General features: G+C 43.0%; 1 protein-coding gene across 1 annotated transcript in view; it reads right to left on the bottom strand.

The window, feature by feature from the left end:
• The window catches only part of wdfy4 (WDFY family member 4), a 241,555-nt gene that overhangs the window by 40,356 nt on the left and 173,477 nt on the right, over window positions 1–27,722 (bottom strand). The window contains exons 47-52 of the mRNA XM_078530732.1: window positions 23,102–23,141; window positions 20,746–20,865; window positions 18,285–18,399; window positions 11,923–12,032; window positions 2,339–2,492; window positions 243–334 (exon numbers count right to left, since the gene is read on the bottom strand). Coding sequence (XP_078386858.1) covers window positions 243–334; window positions 2,339–2,492; window positions 11,923–12,032; window positions 18,285–18,399; window positions 20,746–20,865; window positions 23,102–23,141 — 631 coding nt within the window. The remainder of the gene's footprint in view (window positions 1–242; window positions 335–2,338; window positions 2,493–11,922; window positions 12,033–18,284; window positions 18,400–20,745; window positions 20,866–23,101; window positions 23,142–27,722) is intronic.

Below are 27,722 nucleotides of genomic sequence, written 5' to 3'. Positions count from 1 at the left end.
CAGTGTGGGTCACCTTATCGTGGAGTGACAGATCAACTCCCTGAGGCAAGAAATAACCGCCGCTGGTGTGTCCTGAAGATCAGCTACAGGAAATATTGGCTGCAGTCCGGGACTGTGCCTTGTCCCTACCTTCTTAGCATCTGACGTGTTGAGGACAGGCAGCCTAGAGAAGGATGGCAGCCAATAAAGGAAACCAAAAGAGGTCAGCACTGAAGTCAGGCAGCTGGTTAACAAGTACTTACCATCCGATGCAGTCGGATGAATTCTTGAGCATCTCCTTTAGCCCAAGGAGGAAGTATCACATCTCCTAGGGTAGTCCCATCCTGCATGGAACCTGCAAATATTTTGGGCACACAGTTGAAGTAATAAGTCTTCACTTGTTAATGTGGACAAATGTGTGATCATCCACTTCAGACCTAAAATGGATAGAACAGGGTACTTTCTAAATGGTGAAAATCTAGAAACAGTGGAGGTCCAAAGAGATTTGGAGGTCCATGTGTGTGGATCAATATGGGCAAGTACAGAAAATAATCAAAAAAACTGATGGAATGCTGACCTTATTGTCCAGAGGACTGGAAAACATAACAGTGTAGAAGCTACACAAAGCCCTGTTTAGACCACATCTAGAGTTCTGTGAGCAGTCCTGGCTACCACATCTTAGGAAGGATGTATTGACCTTGGAGGTAGTGCTGTGTAGATTTACCGGGATGATACCTGGATTCCAAGGGTTAAATTACGAGGAGATGTTACATGAACTAGTGTCTTATTCCCTGGGAAATACAAGGGTTATGGTATTTTGATGGAAAGTTGGAAAATATTAAGGCAAATTGAAAGGGTAGACAGGGAAACTATTTCTGCTGGTTGGGCAGTCTAAGACAAAGGGACATCGTCTATAACTTAGAGCCAAACTTTTCAGGAGTGAAGTTAGGAAACACTTCTACACACAAAAGGTAGTAAATGTTTGGAACTCTCTTCTACAAACTAATGATTGATGCTAAGTTGATTCTTAATTTTAAATGTGAGATTTTAGTTAACCAAAAATATCGAGGATTACAGGGTAAAGGTGGGTATATGGCATTAAGTCACAGATCAACCATGATCTCAGTGAATAGTGGAACTGGCTCGAGGGCCTTCTCTGGTTCCTATATTCTTTCTATGAAACTTCCTTACATATCGGGAAGCAATAGTTCTTGTCTGAATTCAAATGGGACACTTATGTCGGAAGAGCAGAGCCAACGCTGAGCGGTGATTAACCAACCCATCTTCCGTGTTACACTGACAGCTTTCTCATGCTTGCTGCAAGCAGTGACAAGATGCACTCACCCCACTTCTGATCAAAGGAAAGGCAAAAGTACCATTTGGATTTAATTTCACCATTTCACTACGTGAGGGGTAACCTCAAATAGGATAAGGATGTCAAGGAGCAGGTCTTTGCATGATGGGAGCCTGGCTGTGGAAGTTAATGGTTCTGTGTGATTTTGTGTCCATTAGAACAACTCAAATCAAACTCTCAAATGTTGGTACTTGTGTCCCCCGCATGTGCTCCTGTCGCCTGTAGCTCTGCACTTTGAGTGCTAACTCAGAGAATGGACTCCATAATAAAAAGCAGGTTCAGCGACAACACCAAAAACGGCATGAAATATGCACAATATTTAAAATCTCACATTAGGTTAAAATAATTTTGATTAATAATAAAATGCGATTTTTAAAAAAATCTACTCTTTACTGTTATAAATGTGGGTAAGCTTTTCAAAACTCTGTTTTCAGCATAATTGATTTTAATTGCCAGACATCAGGCCCGCGGAGGTTGGCACTGTCCCCTCCACACTTTGTGCTCGCCCTGGAAAATCTAGTCTGCAACTTGTTAAGAGTTACTGAGCAAAGCTCCCAACTTGGACACTGGATTTCATTAAAAAGATAGGTTTGGCGCTTGGCAATACTTAGGAGGCGAATGCACATTGTACAATGTAAATCTTCCGTAGCTCTGTGACTGGCAAAAATCTTCTCAACTCCACACAAAAAGATTTATAACCAATTGCAGTTATGCACCTGGGACTAGAGTTTGGATCTTCAAAAAAGCTTTGCCCCCACCCCCCACCACCTGGCCCTGTCTGTTTCTCGTGATTCAAATACACACTAAATACCACATGGGATGATATAAAGAGCAAGGATTCCTGGTCAACACCTTCCACTCAATCAATGCCACCAAAAACAAGTCAACTGGCCATTCATCTCATTTGCTTTGTGCAACGCAAGTTGGCTTACAGCGAGCGCACTCAAAATAATTCGAGGCGGCCTAGAGGAGATTTATAAATTCAGCCCTTTTTCGCTTACGTACCAAATTCAAGACGGTTCTGATTAAGCAGGAAATCAGGCAGGTAGAAGAAGTCTGGGATCAGCTCTCTGACATCGCTCATGTTGTCTCTGGAGGACGACTCCCACTCTTTCCTGATGCTGAAAAACATCCTGTCCGCCACGTCGAAACTGCCCCCCTGAAAACAGTCAACATTTCAACATCCTGTCCACCACGCCAAAACTGCCCCCCCCACCGCCCCCTAAAAACATTCAACATTTCAACATCCTGTCCGCCATGTCGAAAATGCCCCCCGAAAACATTTCAACATCCTGTCCGCCATGTCGAAACTGCCCCCCTGAAAACATTCAACATCCTGTCCGACTCTTCCAAGATATCTCCCAAAAAACATTCAATGCTTCAACATCCTGTCCATGACTTCGGAACTCCCCTCCCCCAAAACAGTCAACGTTTCTCGTCATTTTTGCCCCACCACCCCCCGTTCAATCTTTCCTTTCATGTGCTTTGAAAAGTATTGCGGAACTGTCAACTTTAGCTTCTGAGACTCATTCAGCAGACACCCTCTTCATTCAGGGTTGCCATCTCTCCTTGGATGCATTCCTGGAGGTTTCATTACATGATCACTTGCTTCCAATTACCCTGTCCAATCATACCCCCCTTTCCCCCCCGACGGCAATATTTTTTTTATAACTAGAGTGTACAAGGAAAACAACAAAATAAAACAATGCCTTTATTAATTAGATTTTTCTCCCGGGTTGCTCACAGCAGTGTCCTAGAGATTAATCTTTAATTCCTGGGGTCTCCAGGATAATCCTCGAGGGTTGGCAACCCTATTCACAGCAGAAAGTCAGTCACAAAGGTATTTACATTGAGTGTACAGCACAGAACCAAGGCATTGAACCCAACTGGTCTGTGCTGGTGTTTATTCTCCACCCAAGCCATCTCCCAGCCTACTTCATCCCAGCCTATAAGCGTAACCTTTGCCCCTCATGTGACTATCTAGTTTCACCTTAAGTGCATCAGCTCACCTGCTGCTGAAACCCTCATCCATACTTTTGTTACCTCTACACTTGAATATTCCAATGCACTCCTGGCCAGTCCCCTACAGTCTACACTCCATAAACTTGAGGGCATCCAAAACTCTTCTTCCCGCTCCAAGTCTCACTCAACAATCACCCCTGTGCTCGCTGACCTAATAGGCGCCCAGTTAAGCAACGCCTCGGCTTTCCAAAATTCTCATCCCTGTTTTCAAATCCCTCCACGTCTTTGCCCCTCCCTATCTCGGTAATCTCCTCCAGCCTCACTTCCCTCCAAGGCTTCGCCCCTCCCTATATCCCCAGCCTCACAACCCTCTGAGATATCTGCACTCATCTAAACCTGGTCTCTTAAGCCTCCCCAATTTAATCGTTCCACCATTGGCAGCCCTGCCTTCAGCTACCTAGGGTCTAAAGTTCCGAAATTCCTGGAAAATCTCTTTGCCTTTCTATCCTTTTTGACCAAGCTTTTGACTATGTGCCCTAATGTTGCCTGATATGGGTTGGACAAGGTTTGGTTTTGCTTGATTCTGCTCCTGTGAAGTGCCTCGGGATGTTCATTAAAGGTGCTTCATAAATATAAGTTGTTGTTGTATTTGCTTCAACTACCCCTTGCAGCAGTGAGTTCTATGTTTTTACTATTCGTTGGGTAAAGAAGTTTTTCCTGACCCCTCGCTTGGGACACAAGTGGATACGTTTTCTCTGCGTCTACCCTATAAAACTCTTCTATTTACCTTAAGGACCTCGTCAGATCAACACTCAGCCTTCCCCTTTCTAGAGAGAAGGACCCAGCCTGTTCCACCTTTAGCTAATATGTACATACTCTCAAGTTCTGATTTCATTTCAAGGAGAAGCTTTCATCATTATTGGACCAAAGTGAACAGCAATGAAAAAAAAATACATTATCATGAAATATTTCCATTTTAGTAAAACATTTATTTTGTTTTCATTCTTGACACTTAGGCAGGCTTGAAATTAACTTGTAGTTATTTAGTATCTTTAACATAATAACATTCCAAATCGCTTCACATGAGCATTATCCAAGAAAATTTGACACTGAGCCACAAAAGAAGCTATTAGGACAGATGACCAAAAGCTTGGTCAAAGAGGTTAAGTATTAAGGAGCATCTTAAAGAAGCAGAGATAGGTAGAGAGGCAGAGAGGTTTAGGAGAGAATTGCAATGCCTATAGAGCCAAAGATTGAAAACACCATTGGTGGCACAGCTGAAATCGAGGAAGCACAAGAGGCCAGAATTGGAGCAGCACAGAGATCTCAGGGTGGTCTGGCTGGAAGAGGTTACAGAGAGAGGAAGGGACTTGGAAACAATGATGAGACTGCAGAATGTTAGGTGTTAATATTCTTTATTGTACCCCAGAATGAAAAAAACAGCACAAACTGGGAAATGAGGGAAATGGTCTGAACTGGCCTTGTATACCTTAAAATTGAACACCAGTAAAAATGGGAAATAAGAGTACAGGTTTGAACTGTTTTTCCCTATCTTGGAGTCAATGATAGATAGATGATTGTGTCCATTCTAATTTGACCTGCATCTATTTTGTACCTGAAATGGGTTTAATCCGGTGTGCTATTTACCTCTGTCACCTCAGCCAGTGGAGGCTTCAATCTTGGTTAACAGGTGGATTGAGTAATCACAGAGGCTTCTGTTTTGTTTTGCATTGAGTACATCTAACTGCAGGCAGCCATTATTGAACAAACTTTATTTACACCTCCCCAACAGAGAGGGAGATATAACAAGATGCTCAGATCATGCAATATACGGCAGTTTCAGTTACTTGATTCCTTTTGGTTTCGTTATTTTGGTTTGACACATTATAATTTCATATTTTTATAAATACGGGGTATGGGGGCCAGCTCTGGTGGCTAAAGTATCGGATAGTCAAGCCTGAGACCACTGCCTCATTCCCCTACGAGGGAAGAGAAGCAACCCCCTCCTCCAGGACCAGTTACTTGATTGTAATGGGGATTTGGGTCTCAAAGCGTCTAGTGTCAGGTCTCAACTTGTGTGGGCTCTTGGGACTCGGAGGTTCCAGGACATACAGGTTTCCAGGGAAAAAAATGGGAGATTTTGGGGCTGGAGGGGAACTGGGAAAGCAAAAAAAGTCCCTAAAGATTATGGAATGTTGTACTGGCGAGAAAAAGTTCATTGATTTCACATGGATGAACACACTGGAACTCATGGGCAGTGGAACTGAGAGTGGACTTTTACACTCAATAAATAAAATCAGTGCAGCACTGTTGTACTGTTTAACACTATAAACCCACAATCTGTTAAACAAAATAAAGTAATTAGGCGACAGTGTCTGTTTTGTGACCACAACTAGGTCAATGTCACCAGAAGTGATTACCCCATTCCTCCTCGGTCATTAATCTTCCCAGTGCTACTGTTAAGATGTGAGTATCAAATTCCATTCTAATCTATTGCTAATACTCTTCCAGGTCTTTTCTCTGTTTCCTTCTGGTGGCTGATTGTAACTTGCCCATTCGCTTTTTATTATATTTGAGCCTCTTTCTCTAACACCTCCAGGCCGCTTTTATTAAATTTTACCAGCTACATTCAGCTCCTCCTAAGCCAAGTTTTATTACATTTTATTGTCTTCTTGCAGCTCCTCCAGGCAGTCTTCGTTTTTTTGGTTGGTTTCTACACTTTCCCTTTAACTCTCCATGGCCGTGGTTAAGAAGGCTTCAGAACACTCGCTGAACAACAATTTTGCTGGCTTCTTAGGCTTACAGCTGTCTCATTGGTAAGAACAGATTGTTAGCTTTAAATCCCTTATCGTACATTGCCCCTGTCAAGATTATAACACTCCCAGCTATTTACTGTCTGCAGTTTAGTATCATTGATAACATGTGTATAGATTAAGATAAGGATCCTATTATAACTCTCTGTATTCTATTCCTTTTCAGTTTATACTTTTGCATCCTGGTTAGAATAAATACTAAAATGACACATTGCATTTAATGTCATGCTATTGCAAAGTAATGCGTACATTAATTTACAAATTGGAATATTTATTCTCTATTAGAATTATTAGAAAAATACATTTTCAGGTATCATTTCGAGGATATGCAGTGTCACGGTGACACAGAAGAAATTTGGAATGATTTCCAACTGAACCATTTATCATTCACTTCTGAATACTAGAGCCTGCCTAAATCTTACTGTTTTGGACTGTGGTCGCAATGTCTCCTATAACAGAGCGCACAAAGGGACAAAATTAATCTTGTTACATACATGTAACCCCAGCTGCACTTGTCATGATGGGGACTGACCAATGATTATCCTCTACAAATTCCAGCCACAATGACTAAGCTCAAAGCTTGTATGGGTTATGTTAATGTAACACAGAGTATGACTCTACACTGATAATTTATTAACTAAAAAGGTCTCAGGTCCTTCAACATACCATCTGCGTGGACTTGGTCTTGCACTGGCCTGCAGTTATACTGCAGGTGTGAAACCCACGCAGTGGAGACTACCTCCTGGAGGTACTTTCGCGCCTCTGGCCTTCATTTCAGTCAAACTACCAGCTGACTCCTTAGTTATACTACCAGCTCCGTCGTGAGGCACATCCCAAACCATTGCTCAATAGCACAGAAGTGATGGTACAGGGGCTTTTAAACTGAAAACACTGGGGTCTGGGCTTCTTCTCCCTTGTTGGTAAGGGCACCTGCTTGAACTTCCTGTGTTTACTGCATCCCGACAAGTCAACATGCTCAGACACAGGAAGAGGAAACTCTGTCACAGTTAGATCGGAGGGCTTCCAATCTGGTCAGAGCTTCAAATTCTCCAATGGAGGGGTGGTAACACAGACTTGGCAATCCTCCAGGATTGGTTTGGAGTCTCCAGGAACTGAAGCTCAATCTCCAGGGCACAGCTCTCTGCAACCCCAGGGGAAAATCATTGGGACATTAGAAAGTATTTTTTTTTTTGGTCATTTTCTTTGAACATTTCTCTTTACCAGGTGTAAAAATGTTGAAAATGGCAGGGGGTAGAAAGGCTGTTTGGCTGACAGTCAAGCATCATCCAATTGGGTAATGAGTCTTTTTGCTTTCCAATTGGCATAGGAAGGCATTGCTTCACAAGGATGGATGTGTTGGCTGATTAATGGCTGGAGTGTGGGGGGAAGGGGGTGCAAGTCATGTGATGAAACCTCCAGGAATACATTTAATCACAGTTGGCAACAGACAGGTAGCAAAATTCAGGGAAAATACCACCAGGAGGTGTAGACTTCTCTCTCTGTCTCTCTATCCCCTTCCATTTCTGCCTATCTCAGACCCTGTTTGCTCAACCACTTATCTCTCTAATTCCTGTTGATCTCTCTGATCCCTGCTTCAGCCCTAATTTTCTCTTTATTTCCTCTCTCTCCCTCTCCAACCATCGTTACTTAATGTGGCTGTTATTGTGCCACGTTTATTTTATCCCTCTCCATTTGCAAGTTGATCTTTGTGTGTTCGGTCACTCTTGCTTCTCCCCTTTTCTGTCTCAGTTTCTTTTTCTCTCTTTCCTCTGCCTTGATCCCTCACATTTCCCTCCCACGCATTTCCCTTTTCTCATTGTCTCTATTCATTTTCTTTATAAACCTGCGCAGATAATGAACAGTCTCCTGTGGTGGAAAGTCTTAACAGCTGCACAGCCCTCCATCTAGTGGATAAGATGAGAACGAACAAATAACGAGTTTGAACGGGTTCTCTGGAAAGGCGACTATGGATGTTAAAGCCAAGATAATCTGTATTGGAGAGAAGGGCTCCTTACTTAAAGTATTATAAGTACCAAATGATACAAAATCGAACATTTCAGCCATCGACAAGAATAGAGAATATTTTGCTCACGCCGATAACACAACCCAACATTATTTTGTCACGTTTTTCCAACTAACTTTTGAATGCAGATAGGTTTGTGCTACAAAGAGTTGATATGCAGCTGACACCAACAATGCACCAGAGACATGAAATCTAATCATGAAGTGTCAGTGAAGCTGATAGCATGAATTGGCAGCCCACATACACCTTGTGATTAATCATTTTAATAGCTGGATTTTTTTTTCATCTGTGGATACCTCTTTTTAAGAAGAAATATTTTTATTAAAGTTTAATAATCGTACGCCAACCCCATACAAACAATATTGCGACTTCCCGATCTTAGTGTCGTGGAACTGGTGAAGAAACACTGTAGGACAAGAGTTTAATGAATTATTTGAAAGCACCATATGTGGTGGGGGTGGGTGGGGAGAAGGTTAATAAAAACAGCTAAAACACATTTACGTCTTTGGTTAATATTTTTGAAGCAAAAAGAACAATTGCTAGCAGGTAACAAAGCTGCAGAAAAAAAAGTCTTGAGAGTAAACCGATGGAACTGTTTGTCTTTTTTCACAGTTCTCTCTCTCTCCCTTTCCCCTCCCCTTGCCTGACGGGGCTGAATTTTGAAGAGCTTTGGTTCCACAGTTCGTCACTTTTGCTCCCTTGGCTGAATGACCATTCTTCATGCCTGAGCCAAGGCCCTGAGTCGCAGCTGGCTATTTGACTGTGGAGTGCACCACAGCTGAGCCCAATTCTATCTTCACACAAAGTCCACACACATGCACATTTTAAATGGGGCATTTGCCTTTATTAGCTGAGGTGTAGAATGCTATAGCAGGGTGGGTATGTTGGACTATACAAAGCACTAGTTGGGTCACAGCTGGAGTACTCTTCTGGTCAGCACATGATAGGAAAGATGTGATTGCACTGGAGAGGGTACAGAGGAGATTGGCAAGGATGTTGCCAGGACTGCAGATTTTCAGTGATGAAGAAAGTGATGGGGTTGTTTCCTTTGGAACAGAGGGGAGGCCTTATTGAAGTGTATAAAATTATGAGAGGCCTAGATATAAAAGGCCCTAACCTCTTGGTCGAGGCTTCCTTAACCAGAGCGAATAGATTTAAGGTAAGAGGCAGGAGGTTTAAAGCAGAATTGAGGGGAGATTTTTTCACCCAGAAGGTGGCGGGGATCTGGAACTCACTGCCTAAAAGGGTGGGAGAGGCAGAAAACCTCACAACACACTTAAAGTTGTTGGATAGGCATGAAGTTTCATAACTACAAGGCTAAGGACCAAGACCAACAAAGGTTCCCCAGACTTGGCGGGACTGTCCTATTAAGAGAGATTGGGGAAACTGGGTCTGTATTCTCTGAAGTTTCAAAGAATGAGAGGTGGTCTCATTGAAACCTGCAAAATACTTAAAGGAACAGACAGGGTAGATGCAGGTAAGATGTTTCCCCTGGTTGGGGAGTCTAGAACCAAGGGGGCACAATTTCAGAATGATGGGGAAGCTGCTTAGGACCGAGATGAGGAGAACTTTTGTGACTCATGCAGTTGTGAATCTTTGGAATTCTCTACCCCAGAGGGCGGTGGAAGCTCAGTCATGGAGTATATTTAAAGTCAAGATTGACAAATTTCTAAATGCCAATGGCATAAAGGGATTTGGGGATAGTGTGGGGAAAAAGGATGGATGATCAGCCATGATAGTATTGAATGGCGGAGCTGGCTCGATGGGCTGAATGGCCTTCCCCTATATTCCTATGAGCTGCAAAGTGGGATTAGGCTGGATGGTTACAAGTCGGCTGGCATGGACACAATGGACTGAATGGCCTCCTTCCGTGCTGTAAATTTCTACGATTCTAAGCGTAGGAGCGTCATGGGGCTCGAGGGGCTGGATGGCCTATTCCTGCTCCTATGTTCCGATGAGTTCCTATCAGTCCCTAACTGACTATGTTTTTTTACCCTGAGTCACCCCAGAGACAGTGAAAGCAGTACTGGCTCAAGCATTGCCTAAAGGGGGCGAGTCTGGAAACTTGCCAGTCTGTACAGAGCCTGCACTCCATTTATATTTCAGATTATGTTCTGAATTGGAGTGGCATTCTTCCTACCTGCAAGCACACGGTGATTGATACATTTCATTAATGCAACTTTTGGTTTAGGTAGTGACAGCAGTCTCTTGGGAAAGACAATAATATCTGATAAAAGCATTACTGATATCAAATAAAGAAAAGAAATATACATGCAAAATGTTGTTAGTTCGACAAATTGGGTTAAAGATATTACTTGAATAAAAAATAGGATCTGCAGCGGCCTAATGCTTTATGTATCAGCTAATCTCTTTACTGAGAGATTTGGTTTACAACCATCAAATATGCATCACATCTCTCTAATAAAATCGACAACATTTTATTATTTTTACATTTTATTGTCTTAGGCCAGAAAACTGCAAATTTTCTAATCGCTTTTCTTTTTTTTTTGCACTTTGCATTTATTTAACGGTTTTAAAACTTTTCATAAAATATTAAAGTTTTTTTATTATTACATTTATAGATGTGTCAACCACAGACGCAATGCCGTGCAGAGGCAAATAATAATCTACTTTGATTGAAACATGTTTTAGTGGCTGTGTGAAAATAGGCCCTCTTAGTCAGTTAAAGAGGTATAAAACAAACTTTCTAATCATTACGCCTAAAAGCAATTAAGAGCCTTACACGTGTTATAGTTCATATTAGGTGACATCTCTACGTCTGAACTAAGTGTTAGCTTTGGCTCAGAGGTAGCAATCGCATCTTTGAGTCTTAAGGCTGAGCATTTAAGTCCCATCCTAGACAGGTTAGCATATATCCTAGACTGTCACTTCACCACAACGCTGTAGGAAGGCAGCAAACAGGCCATTCAGCCCCTCACTCTTGCTCAGTCACAGCATGTGTACATCAACTCCATTTACCTGCCTTTGCTCCATGTTCCTTGATGCACTTACCTGGCAAACATATATCGGTCCCAGTCTTGAAAACTCCAATTAGCCCACCATCTACAGCCCTTGGAGGCGAGAATTCTCGTTTCTGACTACCCTTTGTGCAAACACGCGTTTTCTGATCTTCTTTTCCAACTGGCCCAGGTGTTACATATTAAGACTATGTGCCCTCCCTATCGGGTACTATCAGATAGGGGAGACAGTGGGTGCAGTGGTATTGTCACTGGACTAGTGATCCAAAGACCCAGGTCAAGGCTCTGGGGATGAAAGCAAAATACTGCGGATGCTGGAAATCTGAAATAAAATCAAAAAAACGCTGGGAAATCTCCGCAGGTCTGGCAGTACCTGTGGAGAGAGAAACAGAGTTAATGATTCTCTGTCCACAGAGCTCTGAAGAGTCACACGGACTCGAAACGTTAACTCTGTTTCTCTCTCCGCAGATGCTGCCAGAACCTGCTGATGTTTCCTTGCATTTTCTTGCACACCATGGAAACTGACAGAATTTAAATTCAATTAATAAAATCTGGGATGGAAAGCTAGTTATCATAACCGTGAAACCCCATCTGGTTCACTCAGGGATGGAGAACTGCATCCTTGCCTGGTCAAACCCATAGCAATGTGGTTGACTGTTAACTGCCCTCTGAAATGGTCTGGCAAGTCACTTAGTTCAAGGGCAAGTAGGGATGGACAAGCCAGTGCCACCCACATCCCATGAAAGAATTTTTTTTTAAAATAAACAACGGCATTCAACATTTTTCTGAAAATCAAACAATCAGGGACTGTACCTGTAGTAAGCAGAAGGTCTGAGTGAAGGGCTCCATTCGGACCAGGTACGACGCGACAATTATTGCTGAAGAATAATGAGTGCAGTAGTGACATCGTACAGACAGGTCCTCTGCAAGAAACCAAACAATTTCGCGTGGTCAGGTACTGCAAGATCAGCTGGAGAAATGAAAACTGTAGCAACAGGATAGGGCCTACATACTGGGGCGGGGGGTGAGAGGACATAGGAACAGGAGTGAGCTGTTCACCCCTCAGGGCCTGCTCTGCCATTCAATTCGATCACGGCTAATCTGTACCTCGGCTGTATTTACCTGCTTCAGCTGCACATGGAAGTGGAAATCCAGGATTCACTCACCAAAAAGGGGTTGGTTGCTGGCTCAGTGGAAATCTCCAGGCTGAGATCAATAGGCAAGGACAGCGAGCTTCTTCTCCTTTATTCACACACCCGTTGACTATTTCCAGCATTTCCCGCTTTCATTTCAGATTTCCAGCATCCACGGTATTTTTGCCTTTGTGTCAATAGGTTTTTTGTTGGGTAAGTATATCAAATGATGTGGAGCTAAGTTGGGCCAAGGAGTTGAAGCACAGGTCAGCCATGAATGAATTGAATGGCAGAGCGTGTTTGAGGTCAGGCTCTACATACCGTAGGTGAGAATGGAACCTTTGTAACTTTGGTTCAATGGGGCTCTAACTTCTCCAGTCCAGAATATTTTGGACCAATTCATTCCTGCATTTCAGAATTTTCTCAATTACTGAATGGCGTTAGAATGCCTAACCACAAGAGTGTGAACCAAAAAAACACCGCAGATATAAATATTTACCTGAAGCATAAAACATTGTTCAAACATTATAAAGCTGCAATAAAAATTGTTTTACTTGTCCAAACACTGTATCTTCCATGTTTCTGTGCCCAAAGTACTGTACTAAACTGATGCCGATGATGTCGAGGATCGTTATCACATTGCTTAAAAAAATTCTGGACAACTGGTTTCCAGACTGGAGAAGTTACTGTATAACAGGGTTGAGAAAGGAATCCATATACCTGGGTGAGAATAGGACCTGTTTGTATACCTGGGGAAGAATGGGTAGATGAAAGCAAAAAACTGCGGATGCTGGAAATCCAAAACAAAAACAGAAACAGAAATACCTGGAAAAACTCAGCAGGTCTGGTAGCATCGGCGGAGGAGAGCACAGTTGACGTTTCGAGTCCTCATGACCCTTCAACAATGGGTAGATCTCCAACTGAGGGAAGGGGTTACAAGGAGGATGAAACTGGACATCCAACAGGGATTTGGACAGGTCAGTGAGTGTGTGGCCTAGAATCAACTCAAAGTTCAATAAACTGAAGGGATACCAAAAGATTACCGTGTCCATCCATGACAAAACATGAGTCACCACTACAACATTTGGAAACCATGTACTCCAGGCACTAACCTTGAGTATGCGCATGTATCATAAGTCACTAACCCGGCTCAGGAGAAAGAAGCTCGGAAAGGTCAGATTTTTATTCCAGGGGGTGGGCTGGGTTAGCAGTTGCGCCCGCTGCCCCTGGAATGACTGCGGAGGCTGTCGTGTGCAGAGGTGGGCTGGGGGCAGAATGCCAGCCTCCACGCTCTGGCACTTTGTTGAATTTACTTTTAAAACGGTCAAAACAAAAAAATGTCTCCCCGGCATTCACCACTCACACCCCAACTCCCCATGCCACATCCATGCTAACGCATGCCACCTCATGCCCCCCACCCACCCCCATGGCTTCACATAGTCCTATGCCACCCTATGCCCTTCTACCCACCGCCTATGGCCCCTCATACCCCTATGCCAACTTAGTGCTAACTCATGCCCACCACCAACCACTCTTTGCCCTTACATCCTCCATGCCAACTAATCTAGTATCCACCTTGGGAAAACTTTAGGAGCCATGCTGACATAAAATAAACTTGTGTGTCTCTCAATGGTGTCATTATTAAAAAAAAACTGATTAAAAAAATCAATTCATTGAAATTCCTTCAACTAACCTCTTATAAAAACAAACATTTCTATTCTATATCCACTTAGAGCTGTCAGTGAAATTGCTCACTTAACAGGTACCCCACTGTGCTAATGGTAGATTCCAAAATCAATCATGCAGCACAAATCCTATAATGATAACCATCAGGTTTATGTCAACAAACAGAGTGAAATATCAAGCACTGATTTTTTTTAAAACTTTTTTTTAAACTCTAAACTTTTTTGTTAAATTTACAGCCCAACAGAGTTAAATCCCTCGACAGCTTTGACAGTTCCAATGCTTTTTGTTAGTTCATTGACAGCTTGACAATTCTTTGACAGCTTTGACAGTTCCAATGCTTTTTGTTAGTTCATTGACAGCTTGACAATTCTTTGACAGCTTTGACAGTTCCTTTACAACTTTGACAGTTCCTTGACCACTTGGAGAGTTGCAATGAGTTTTTGAGCTTGTTATAAACAATCCTGTTTACTTTAACAATCCCAAAAGGCGCCTGACCTGTCCCAAAGGGTACCTTACCTCTCCCAATGGTGTCCTGGGACCATATCCAAAGGGGTATCTTGCCTCTCAAAAAGGGGAACCGTGGCTATCCAGATGAATCCACATGGCTCAGACCTGTTCCTACCAGATCTAATTGGCACACTTTGTGTTTCAGACACCTATCTCCTCAAAATAACATGAGTAGAGGCAGCTACTGATTTATATGGGCAGCTATCTCCGTAAGCCGTGAATGTGCTCCTTAGAACCCATCCCCTTCCCTCCCTGCAAAAATGGTGGAGGCCAGATTTGGGGCCAGGACTTCCAGATTTGGGGCCAGGACTTCTGGATCCGTGCCTCTGTCGTCTGTGGGAATATTCAGGCCTGAGCGTATAACTGGGAGACTTGATGTTGCTCACTGTTGACCAAGCAAGCAGAGAAATTTATGACATCAGAAATAAAACAAGAACAGTTTAAAGAATAAGCTTACAGCACAAACAGGCTTCGCTAATACTTAGGTTATAGATTACAAGCAAAAACACAACTGCAAACTCATCTAGAGTTTCACTGCGAGCGTTATAATGTTTTTTTTCTAATTTAATTTGTTGGAAGATTGAACGCCTGAGGAGGATGTGTGGGAATAAGTTTTAACCAATTAAATTTAGGGCATCGAGTTGTAAAGTTATTATTCTCGGTATGCTCCTGATATTGCCACATTCTGCTTTTCACCATTTGAAATATTTAAAATGCGTGGAAACATTCAACAAGATGGCTCAGGAGGTTATGAACAGCGGGCGGTATTTGGACTATTAGGCCGTGGGACAGGTCTATTTACAAACTTTTGTTGCCTCAATGGGTAGCACTCTCACCTCGGGGCCAAAGATACTGGTTTAGATTCCACTCCGGAGATTTGAGCAGAAAATCTAGATAGACACGTTGGTGAAGTTCTGAGGGAGTAGTGCACTGTCACAGGTGCCATGGTTTGGTTGGGATATCAAGCCGAGGCCTCCTCATTCCTCTCAGGTGGACGCAAAAGATCCCGTAACACTATTTCGCAGATGAGCAGGAGGATTTTCCTCGGTGTCTTGACTTATCCTTCAACCAGCATCACTAAAACTGATTATCTGGTCACTATCACCCTCTTGTTTGTGCTGCATGTAAATTGGCTGCCACGTTTCCTACTTGACAACAGCGAGTACAATTTAAAAAGAACCTCATTGGTTGTGAAGAGGTTGCGAAAGTTGCTCTGTAAACGCAAGTCTTACTTTTAGAACATTATAAAAGCATGCATTGCACGTTATAACCCATGGGGTATATTTTCAAAGACCTTGCACTGTTACTTGAACTTTCCATGCAGCCAATCTGTGTCGGGAAATTATGGCTGCATGCCTGTGATCTTCCGATACATGCAGAGCCCCTTGGCGTTGGTGCGAGTTCATTCGAAGATCTACCTGCAAAACCTCCATTAAAGTGATTCTGTGGAACCTTTGTTATTTGCCATCCGGACGAGACTTCACTCTATTGCTGCCCCTCCCCCACTCCTCACCCCCGCCATGAACAATGGCAATGGTTGGATAATTGGTAGCCCCCCCAATCTCCTTTCAATCAATTTCCTGCCCTCTTTCCTATTTTAAACCGCAGATATTTCCTGGTAACCACAGCTCCCCTCGGTCTTCCAACATGAATCCCAGCAACCTTGTATTTTGTAAATATCCTTGGGAGTGTGGATAATGGGAGTCCAGATAACCAAGGGTCATCTGTACATCATTAAAAGTTTTAGCAGGAACCTTGAGCATTGCTGTGCTTGAAGAAAAATGCTGATTAACTCAGCTCCAACAACCTGGAAGGGCTTAATGCACACAGGGTTAGGGTTAGGGTTAGGGTTAGGGTTATCAATGCGAATATATTACTCTGAACTCACTAATCCCAGACTGCAAAATTGAAGGGGAGAATAGAACAGAACAAATCTGCTAGTTCTAAACATCCCCAGCCCCATGTTCATCATTGCATCAAGGTTAAATAGGCCCCTTAGTCAGAGGTTTCAGTCCCTAAAATGTAAATACTCGCAACCAAATATGACGAGGAACCTTTAATGGTATATAGAAAATGGATCCTCCTCTATGGATAGGAAGATATTCATTCTCATAGGAATAGATGGTACCATTGTTTACTTGAAGATTAGTTCGAATTTGGACTATTCATTAATCTCGGTTTATCAGATGAGGTGTTAAACCAATGTCTCCTTCTCTAGGTGGATGTAAAAGATACTCTTTTGAAGAAGGACAGAAAAATTCTCCTGACATCCTATCCTGTCCTGCATTGAGGCCTCAGGCATCACCATTAAAACAAACCACCTGACCACTTGTCTCATTGCTGTTTGGGGAACTTTGCTTTGCGCATCTTGGCCGCTGTGTTTGCTTACATTACAAGACTACTCTTCAAAAGCACTTCATTCACAGTGGAAAGCTTTGGAACTCCCTGAGGCTGTGAAAGGTGGTATACAAAACGCAAAATACTGGAAATCTGAAATTAGAACAGGAAATGCTGGAAACGCTGGAATCTGTGGAGAGGCAAAGCTAAGGTTAACGTATCAGGTCAATGATATTCCGCCAGGACCAGATGTTACGGATAAATGGCTTATAATGACAAACAGGGACAGGGGAGAGATTGTGGGCTGGTGTTTGAGATGGGGGTCCCCAATTGGCACACAGCCAGCTAGGGGATGGTCACCTGCCTTTAGCTTTCATCATATCCTGGGTCACAGGATTTACTTTGCCAGATTTTTAATGTTTCCCTTCCCCATTGCTATCCTCACAGACATTGGGTCTCACCTAGGTCTTTTGGATAAAACAAGAGGGGAAGATTTCACCTGTTGGTTTCTTGTAGGGATGAATGGTAATGGCTGACAGGGCAAGTGGACAGCCCAGTGTAATATGGAGTTGCACAGACCAGGATAATCCTAGGGTTTGGCTCTTGACCTTTGCTGAGTTGGCTGGTCAATCAAAGCAAGAGTAAGTAGTACAAAAAACCAATGGGTTGGGAAGGGATGAATCAGCTACAACGTTGCCTTGTGGCCTTGAAGATTAGATAACTGGTTCAGAAACATTATTATTCCAAAGCCTGATTCCTGTAACAATCTGTCCATTGTGTTGCCAAACCTATGTATTTATTGGATGGACACGTGATTGCTTTAGAATCTTGACCAATGTCAAGCTCACCTCATGCGTTATCCTTACTGGAGAGTTTGAGACTCGAGCTGCCCTATTTTTCCAATCAAGGGAGGGAGGCAGTCTGAAGCAGTGGTGGAGAATAGAAAGAAAGGTGTGTGGGATGGGGAGTGATGTTAGCAACAGAGTGAAAAAAAAAATCAAACACAAAGTTACCTACAAGGTCTTTGTGAATTGGTTAAATAAAAACAGCTACATTCAGGGCTGGGCTTACTTCTGTTACTCAGGAACATTAGAAAGAAGAGTAGGTCATTCAGCCCCTCCCACTTGTTCTATCATTCGATCAGATCATGGCTTAAACTCACCTCAATGCTAGTCACACGCCTCTTGCTCCATATCCCTTGATGCCCTTATCTAACACAAATATACCTATCTCAGTCTTGCAAACTCCAATTGACCTTCAGAATCCAAAGACTTTGAAGGGAGAGATGTACAGTTTTCTACTCTCTTAGTGTGAAAAATATTCTGCTCCTAAGAGCTTAAGCTCTTATTTTAAAGTGGGATCCCTTCATTCAAGACTCCTCACCAGAGGAAATACTTTCGCTATATCTACCCTATCAAATCCTTCTAACGTTTTAAACACATACATTCTGTTATCATTCTTTTTAGTTTACTCTCTCAAATTACTCCCTCAGTTTCCTGTGAAAATACTAACCATCATTATCTACTTCAAAATATCGCTGGACAAACTTTTCCTTCCTTTCCTCGGTTTGTGCCCCCATGGGTTTCGAGAGATCCCGGAATGTCTTTGCATTAGTCAGATCCAACTCCTAGGAGCATGAAACAAACAGAGTCATGAAAAATGGCATAAATATTCATTGTGTTCAAACTCTCAGGAGCAACTTCCAAATATACCAACATTAGGCTAATTGAAGCCCAACCTGTGAACAGTTTATGTGATAATTCACTGAAGGTGGTCAGAATTTACGTGCACTGGAAAACTGTCAACTCCAGTATTATAGAAAAGTACATATATTATAACACGTAACTTTATACATCAAAGCAAAGTTGATGGGAGTACCCAGAAGAGTACTAAAGTGTTAAATTCACTCGGGCACCTGGGTTAAGAGGGAAGACTAAGGGCTACTAGGGATATTTACACTGAGAATAAGGGGTGGTGGAGAGACAGCCTGTTATGACGCAGCAGATGATGTGCGCCAGGTGGATCAAATCCACGAGGGAGACTTGATCACACGGTCACAACGGTTTTGCAATTTGTATTTTATTTCGAGATGCGTGCCTTGAATTCACTCATAATAAGTCCACCAGGACTTTAGAGATTTTTAGAAAACTAAATTAAACGTTTATTAACAAAGAAAAGATTTCAAGCAGATACATAGGTCTACAAATTACGACTATAATAACTCCTAAAACCCATAATTAACCTGGCTTCCAGTTACATCTCCATTAAGGCAACGGCAAAAATAAAATTTAAAAAAACTTAAACAGATGCCAGCAAGTTAACACAATACCCTGGATAGTAGAACTCAAAGTGGCTTTTCCCAGCGTCAGTTCCTGTAGGCAGCAGGCTCAATGCACAAATACCAGAGGCTTTTCACACTTCTGGTAGAGCTTACAATGTCTTCCGTGACACATAGCTTTCAATCTCCTTCATACATGTTTCTCCCTTTTAATATAAATCCCATTGTTCCCATATGTCTTTGGAACTTTGCCTTTCTCATAACATAAATCATTTCATGGTGCTAATATTATCATAACCTTTGGAAAAAGTAAACACACTGATTGGCCTTGCTTCTCTGGCTAGGTGTAACATCCCACCATGTCTTTGAAATTCAAACTACCCTGATTTATCTAAAAATGCAAATTCTCCTCACCTCACATTCTAAAACATTCAGCCATGTTTATGTATTTAGCATTTCAAACCTCGCTTGTTGATGAGTCAAAACCTCCAGACCAGCTGTCTCCAATTCAATTAAATCCCAAACACACACACACACTATCCAAACCTACTTTTAACCTACTTCTACGATAAATCACAATAATATTATGAGAATCATTATACTTTTGTGACAGGCCTTATTTAAAATCTTCAGGGAAATAGATAAACTGGGCTGCAAGCTCTCGGACATAAGCACTTGAGCTCAAACGTGGAGGGGAAAGGTAGATGCATGGTTATACTGTGTGGAGGTCATTCTCACAGCAGGAGTGGAAAAGCTACAGTGTAGTGGGTCAGATGCGTGTTATAAACCTCATTATCGTTAACTGAAGTGATAACAGGACAGGGTGTAAAATGGTGGCCAATCAGCCAGCTCTCAGCTCCTGCCCAAAGTAAAAGTTGTTCCCATAGCTTCTTCATATAGCGATTGCTGAATAATCTGTGTTGTTTGGCAGCGGCATTTGGGCGGGGGAGGAGGTGGTGGTGCTTGCAGTGTGAGGTCAGCAACGTCTCTGACGTAAGGTGCAAGAGGAACTCCTTCGGGCTTGCCAAGATCATTTTCAGTCCTGCACCGTTCAATGTTCCTAAAGATTTAGGACAATTTGCACCGGGGAAAGGGGGGAATTAAACAGGTCTACTGATGTCCAGCGGCTAAGCACGGTTTCCAGAAACATGCTTTATGGGTGAATAAAAGTGCAGAGTTGGATGCAGGCAGTATAGATTTAAGTTTATGAAGAGTGGAGGATGGAAAGCCAGCCAGGGGAACATTGGAACAGTTGAGTCTGGATAACAGCAGTAGAGTATGACTTATACTATAATGATTATACACCTTCAATTTATCATGGAATTAATGTAAGAAGGTACAAACCCAACCCCCATAATATCGCAAGATTTTTATTTGTTCACCATGTCAAAGGTAGGTATGGGTGAGGAAGGCCATTTGGCTCATCATCTGGCATCCACCCAGAAGTAACCCTGGCCTCCTGGCCAATGTTCTTCCTCAACTAGTGCCTCCAGCACAGATTAACTGGTCAGTTATCCCATTAAATATTTGTGGGATCTTTCTGTGTCTAAATTGGCTGCTGTGTTTTGCCTACATAAAAACAGTGACTTAAATTCAAAGGGAATTGATGCGCATATTTATCAGGGTGTCCGGAGGTCATGGAAGTCATTGTGCAAATAAGTACAAGCTCTCTCCTTTGTGCTACTTGTCACTTGCCTCAGAGTCATAATCAGCAAGAATCCAGGGGAATACTGGATACTGCATCAGATCATTATAGGTTCGCCCCGCCAAAGTGTTCAGATGCATGAGATATTCGAAATTGCTGATCTCTCCTTTCTGCCACAGAGGGGAAAAAGCAATATGAATAAAACGATTACAGTTAATGTCTTATTGAATTTCCCTGATGCAAATTACAAGATGGAAAGCAACTGCAAACTTTTAGAGAATCCTGAACTGTATTTTCTGGTGGTTTTGTGGTTGGGGTTTGACCCGAAAGTGGTATGTTAGCATAACACGATAGCCCCAGTTTGAAAGATCTGACTCTCCTGATAACTGCAATACGCATTTCTTTTAGTCTCGAATAAAGAAGCCAACAGTTTCGACACAATAGATTGACCCCTGCATAAATGCCTAACATCGTGGTTTGTATGACTACATTGCATTGCTGCAGTGCTGAAGCCAAGGCCGTGATCTTCTGTTCTCACTGGCTTGGAGGTGGGTAGGCGGGAGGTGGGTATTTAAGTGGGGCGGTGATGCGCCTGAACTCCGCCACCTTTCTGCCTCCACCAGAATCAAGTTCTGGTCAGGAAAGCCCATTGTCGGCTTTCCCAACCCGCCACCTGTTGAGGCCCTTAAATGGCCAATTAATGACCACTTAAGGGCCTCATCCCACTGCCGCTGGCATTAAGCCAGTGGTGGGTGGGCCTGTCACCATGCGGTGAGCCAGCCACTTGTCAGCTTGGGGTGCGGGTGGTCCCTTGAATCAAAGACACTCAGACTCGACATCGGGAAGGGGGAATTCTCCCTGAGGGGCCAATCCCTGCTCAATTCCGACACCCCCGACCTCTTCTCACCCCACACCTCGGAACCCGCCATTAATCACCCAGGAGGAGCCTGCGTCCTCCACGGTTCTGGGACAGCCGGTCCTTCCAGCACCAGCCACAGCCTCCTCAGTGACGCTGCTGAGTGCAAGGGCTGCCGGCTTCTGATTGGCCAGCGGTTCTCACTAGGCGGGAGTTCTGCTCCCGGGGTCTTGATTCCAGGGGCCCGTTGGTGTCCTCACCACTGCCCGATTGGGGTGTGGTTCGGCGGGCCTTCCCGAACCGAGGCACCGTGGGTCTCTTGCCGGCTCTCCAGCTGACAGGCGAGACACCCGACATCCCTACAAGATTCTGCCCTACACTGCAGCAAAGCAAAGTGTGCACTATAACTGCACCCAGACAGATAAAAACATATGAAACAGGAGCTTAGTAGACTCTCTGAGCCTGATATTATACCTCAATTCCACTTTCCCATCCTATCCCCATATCTCAATTCCTTTAGTGCCCAACAATGGCCGGGATTTTCTGGTCCTTCCCACCCATGGCGGGAATCGTCGTGGGCGGGGTGGAAAATTTGACATACCAGCCAAAGGTCAGTTGACTTTGGACGGGAATTTCTGGCCCCGCAAAAAAGGCAGGACCGGAAAATCCTGGCCAATCTTTCCGTCTTATTTTTGAATATACTTAATGACTGAGCATACGCAGTCCTCTAGGGTAGGGAATTCCAAAGATTTATATCCCTCTTGAGTGAAGAAATTTCTCCTCAGCTCAGTCCTAAATGGCCAACTCCTCATCTTGCGATGAAAACTATTAGTCCTTGACTCTTCTGGCAGGAAAAAAATCAGCCGCTACCTGTTACATCCTCTAAGAGTTTTATACATCTGTTTAGCATTTGGTGTCTGGTATAAGGTGACCTGGAAGAGGTAATCTTAGATCAGGCCAGAGTTAATAAACATTCCTTCACTCTGCTGGACTATGCTCTCTTCACTAAAATGACCCAGCTTGTGGGTTTATATGTCTGGTTGCAGTTATAGTGCACACTTTGCAGCAATATCGGGCAGAATCTTGTAGAAGAGCTCCCTCAGTGTGTTTAGGCCTTTTGAGTACAGTGTGATTGGGCAGTACAATTCAGAACAACTTGCTCACATTCTCCTAAAACTGAGGTGTACCATTCATGCCATTTAGCTGCAAACATTAACTAATCAATTAATTAACCCTCAACTAATATTATTTGGCCGCAAACTGGAATATTGGGCCATTGAGGACAGGAATCTAATTAATAGGAATCTGACCATATGGCACGAGGAGTCAGGTTCTTTGAAATAATAATACCATTTGCCGTTAATCAGAATATCAGTTGGAAGCCCTTAATCAGTCAATCCCCCCACTATATCTACACTGGTATAACCCATCATCAGCAATATGGGCGTCAACGGGAATGGATTATCCTCCGACCAGGTAAAAACCCAAATCAAAATCAGGCAACATTCCCACCTCCCAGCCCTATGAAGCTGAGGGAAGATGCATCTTACCTGCCATTTCTGTGTGACTGCTTTCTCGCCTAACGTCCTTCTGTGTGAGTGGAAAATAAATGGGAGAATTTTAATTAATAGCGCACCACAAAATCACATTTACACACAGCTCTCTACCAGGTTTACAAGTAATGCAATGGGATTAATGTCAGCACTTGAATGCCACAACAGGATGTTTGGGTTGTACAGCTCCCTTTATGGACATGTGAAGGTTAAAAGGTTTAAAATAAACCAGAGTTTGAAGAGAGGTCCCTGAGGATTAGCAATTGCTAACATTTTCAACAGTCAAGTATCTGTTTACATGCAAATACTGTGACCTTTTTATGGTCCTTACAATTATTTTTTACAGAAACAAAGGCAAAGATAATCTAATTGTGCACATTTTATGTCCAACTAATATCATACAGTTAAGACAGTACTCTAGTTGCGTACATACAGATGTAGGATTAGAATTTGGTTTAATCTCATAAATTTAAAGTTTTAAGTTTATTTTTATTTATGGATAGCTCGTAGGTTTATACGTAGCTTGGGATAATGAAAAGGTTAAGTTATTCATGCTCAGAATGCTTTAAAGTTTAATGTGTCAGGGTAGAATTTAGCTGATTCTGTTGTTTTAAGCATTTGCTGAAACTGCAGCATTTGAGACTCATGTCTGTTTACCTGAAGCTGTGGCCATGTTGTGAAGTGAGATACCCAAGGCAATCTTGAGATAGGAAGTGAGATAATTGGCTGTGATGATGAATTAGTTGGCATCTGTTGCTTTGAAGGATACTTCCTTTCTGCGGGTCTTGCCTACAATGACACTTGCCATGCCATTATAAATCAGCAACGACATGTTTTTTTTGAGAGGCGGCTTATAAAGATCTTAACTTTTCTCAACCAGTTGTAGAGAGAGTCAGAATTGGAAGGGAATGATGAAGATTACCTGCCTCCCTGCGAAAAAGAATATTGTTTATTTCCCAAATCTTCACTGCTCAAATATATCGATTGGCCTTATTTTAACTCAGTGGAAGTGAATGGATACTGAGTGAGTTAAAATCAGGCCCATTGTGTGTATCTGGCCAAGCACAATAAATAGATTTGTTGCAAGTCTATATTTGATGTTAGAATTGAACTGCTTTCAAGACACTCAGCTCTAAGAGGTTTAATTAATGAATTTAATCCCCTGATTCAGCAATTGGGACTATTTCTTCAGAATAGAGGGATTTATGGGGTGAATTGATCAAAATGTTTAAATTATGAAGGGATGGGACAGTGTAAATAGAACAGGTTAATCCCCAGTGATTCAGGTATCTAGAATGATGGGACATAGATACAAGGTTAAATTCAGGCAATCCATTTTGGATCATAACCAGTGGAGACAGTTTCCCTCCATCCTACTTTATCAAGACCCCTCATCGTTCTGAACACCTCATTTAAATCTCCCCTTTAACTTCTTAGTTCTAAGGAGAATAATCCAGCTTCTTTAGTGTCTCAACATAACTGAACTCCCTCAACCCTGGCACGTCACAGGTAGACAAGGTTGTAAAGAAAGCTTTTGGCATACTGGCCTTCATAAATCAAAGTATTGAGTATAGGAGCTGGGATGTTATGGTGAGGTTGTATAAGACATTGGTGAGGCCAACTTTGGAGTATTGTGTGCAGTTCTGGTCGGCTAACTACAGGAAGGATATCAGTAAGATTGAGAGAGTGCAGAGAAGATTTACTAGGATGTTGTCGGGTCTTAAGGAGTTGAGTTACAGGGAAAGATTAAACAGGTTAGGACTTTATTCCTTGGAGCGTAGAAGGATGAGGGGAGATTTGATAGAAGTTTACAAAATTGTGAGGGGTATAGACAGAGTAAATGTGAGTAGGCTCTTTCCACTTAGATTAGGAGAAATAAACACGAGAGGACATGGCTTTAGGGTGAAAGGGGAAAGGTTTAGGTGGAACATTAGGGGGAACTTCTTCACTCAGAGAGTGGTGAGAGTGTGGAACGAGCTACCATCTGACGTGGTAAATGCAGGCTCACTCTTAAGTTTTAGGAATAAATTGGATAGATACATGGATGGGAGAGGTCTGGAGGGTTATGGACTGGGTGCAGGTCAATGGGACAAGCGGAATAATATTTCGGCACAGAATAGAAGGGCCGAATGGCCTCTTTTCTGTGCTGTAGTGTTCTATGGTTCTGTGGTTCTATGTTTTGGTTAAATCTCCTCTGCACCCCTTCCAAAATGATGATATCCTTCCTGAATTGTGGTGGGTGCCCAGAATGCGACATCATACTCCAACGAGTGATTATAGAGGAGACAAAACAAATAGCTTTTTGTTAATTTTTTTTTTCCGAACACTTTCGGAATAGTTAAAAACAATATTGGAGATGGGAGGAAAAAAAACACTATGGCCAGGGTTTTGTGGCTACAGTGTGTCTCCCCCTGGCAGATGCAGCGAACCATTTAAATCTCCATTCAGTTCGGCCGGACCATAGTGTCCAACCCGGCAGGAGGGGGGTGCGTAAAACCCTGGTTCATAAGACCGGCTGGGTCAGTTGAAGGCAGAGGCTATGTGACGTTCAGGAATACAACCAAAGTTGGCAAGTCTCCCAGGCAGTGAGGGTGAAGGTTTTTTTTTTCTCCAAACTGTTCTTGCTCATAGCTCACCCTGTTTGAGTGGGTGACATGCTGCAGACAATGACCATTTTTGTGTAAGGAACCGTAAGCAATTGTTAATTAGCTTTCAAAGGCACAACTGAAAGAACGTCCCCTGCTTTCTGGCACACGTCACTCCGGAATTAAGTGGGAGTTAGAGTGCACTTTTCTTTAACGAGCAACATTATTCTTGTCTAAGCTTCCTGGATAAGCGCACCATAACAACCAGCTGACAGCTGATTCACAGTAGCTAATCTCAAGAAACTAACTAACAACTAAATACAAAAGAAACCAATTGTTACCATTAGAGTCATAAGCACACATTCAGGGATATAAACATTGCTCAATGGCCCACACCCAATGTGTGTATTTATTATTGCCTTGTGTGCTGGCAGTCAAGTGATTTGATTAGTCCATCTTGCCATCTGCATATCGTTCATTGGTGGTTGTCACCATTAATGCAACAAGTGCACAAAATGTAGGTCATATCTTTCTGTCTGCCACTCCTTCCGAACCTAATCGTCTCCCCTCGCCCTTCCTCTCTGGAAGGTTCTAACACAGTCCCTGCAGCTCTCCCAATGTCTTAGAGTGGATGGCTGTTCGACTGTCAGAAGCATCACCGTTTGATCCTTGCCCAGCATCCACGTTCATGTAATCAGCCACAGTAAGCCATGCTGACTTTCCCCCCCCCCTCCAGGAACGATAACTACAGCGCTTCCACTGCTTTAGCACGTTTACTCAGTGAGCCACATTGCCACAGGTCCAAAATAGGCTCAACATTCACGTTCAGGTTGCTCTAGAACCTGAGCACAAATCGAAGCTGACACAACTGCCCAGGATAGGGGCATCAGTATCAAACTGTAGCTGTGACTGTGCACAAACCCATGACTTGTGGAAAAACATTATAGAGGAGAGAGAGTATTATTTAAGCAGTGTTACCTGATTTCACAAGCAGTTAAATTTGTTCTGTCAACAAAGTTTAGTTGGACAATTTGTGTAAGTACAAAATGAACAGTTCCGTTATGCACTCGATTTTTCTGGCTAAAATTACCGACAAAAGGGACTTCACCTCCACACTATTTCACAGTCTTAATGGGGCATGTTTTTCCTCCATTCACTAATGTTGGGAGTAGAAATCGAGATCCTGCTTCATGCTCCCTTTTGAGTCACACGTGTGAGAAGAGAAACTCATACCCCTTTATTCCACCAACAAGATCTCTTAGGAAATTGACCAACAACAACAACTTGCATGTACATAGCACCTTTAACATCATAAAATGCCTCAAGGTGCTTCACAGGAGCTTTTTTAAGTAGACACTGAGGCACATAGGGTGATATTAGGGCAGATGGCCAAAGGCTTGCTCAATGAGGTAGGTTTTAAGGAACATTTTGAAGGTAAAGGGAGAGGTAGGGAGGCAGAGAGGTAGAGTGACCAGGTTCTAGAGCTTAGGGCCTTGGCAGCTGAAGGCATGGCCACCAATGAAGGATCAATTAAAATCCAGTGTATAACTCAAAATAATTTCACCAAACCTGGCAAGTAAGCTGTTTTAATTTGCTGATTCAGTGAATGCCGATGGAATAACAGGGAGGGAAGAGGCTTGAATGAGGAATGCGGGTGTGTATCATGGAACCTCGAGAGCCACATCTGGGCCAGAGTTTTACCTTCGGCGTGTGGGCGCGTGCCCGACACGCCGGAACATAACATGACGCGCGATGATGTCGGGCGTGCGTTCCAATGTCACCACGCAATCACGTGATATTTCGTTCGGCAGGCGCGTGCCGGAATCGGCTGCACTTCCGCCAATAATTGAAGTGACCTATTAAGGCCATTAAGGGCCTAATTAACTTGAAATTTACCGCTGCCCGTCTAACCTAACGACTGGCTGGTGGGCGGGCGAAAAGGCCAAGCGGTCTTGACATTTTTTAGAAAAATCTCATCCACGAGCGGGATGAGGTTTCCTAAAGCTAATACTAATTAAAAAAAAACCTTTATT

This window comes from Cetorhinus maximus, chromosome 27 (genome assembly GCF_964194155.1).
Source record: "Cetorhinus maximus chromosome 27, sCetMax3.hap1.1, whole genome shotgun sequence".
NCBI lineage: Eukaryota > Metazoa > Chordata > Chondrichthyes > Lamniformes > Cetorhinidae > Cetorhinus > Cetorhinus maximus.
Note: the sequence above shows the minus strand (reverse complement) of the source record. Positions and strands in the feature narration are given on the sequence as shown.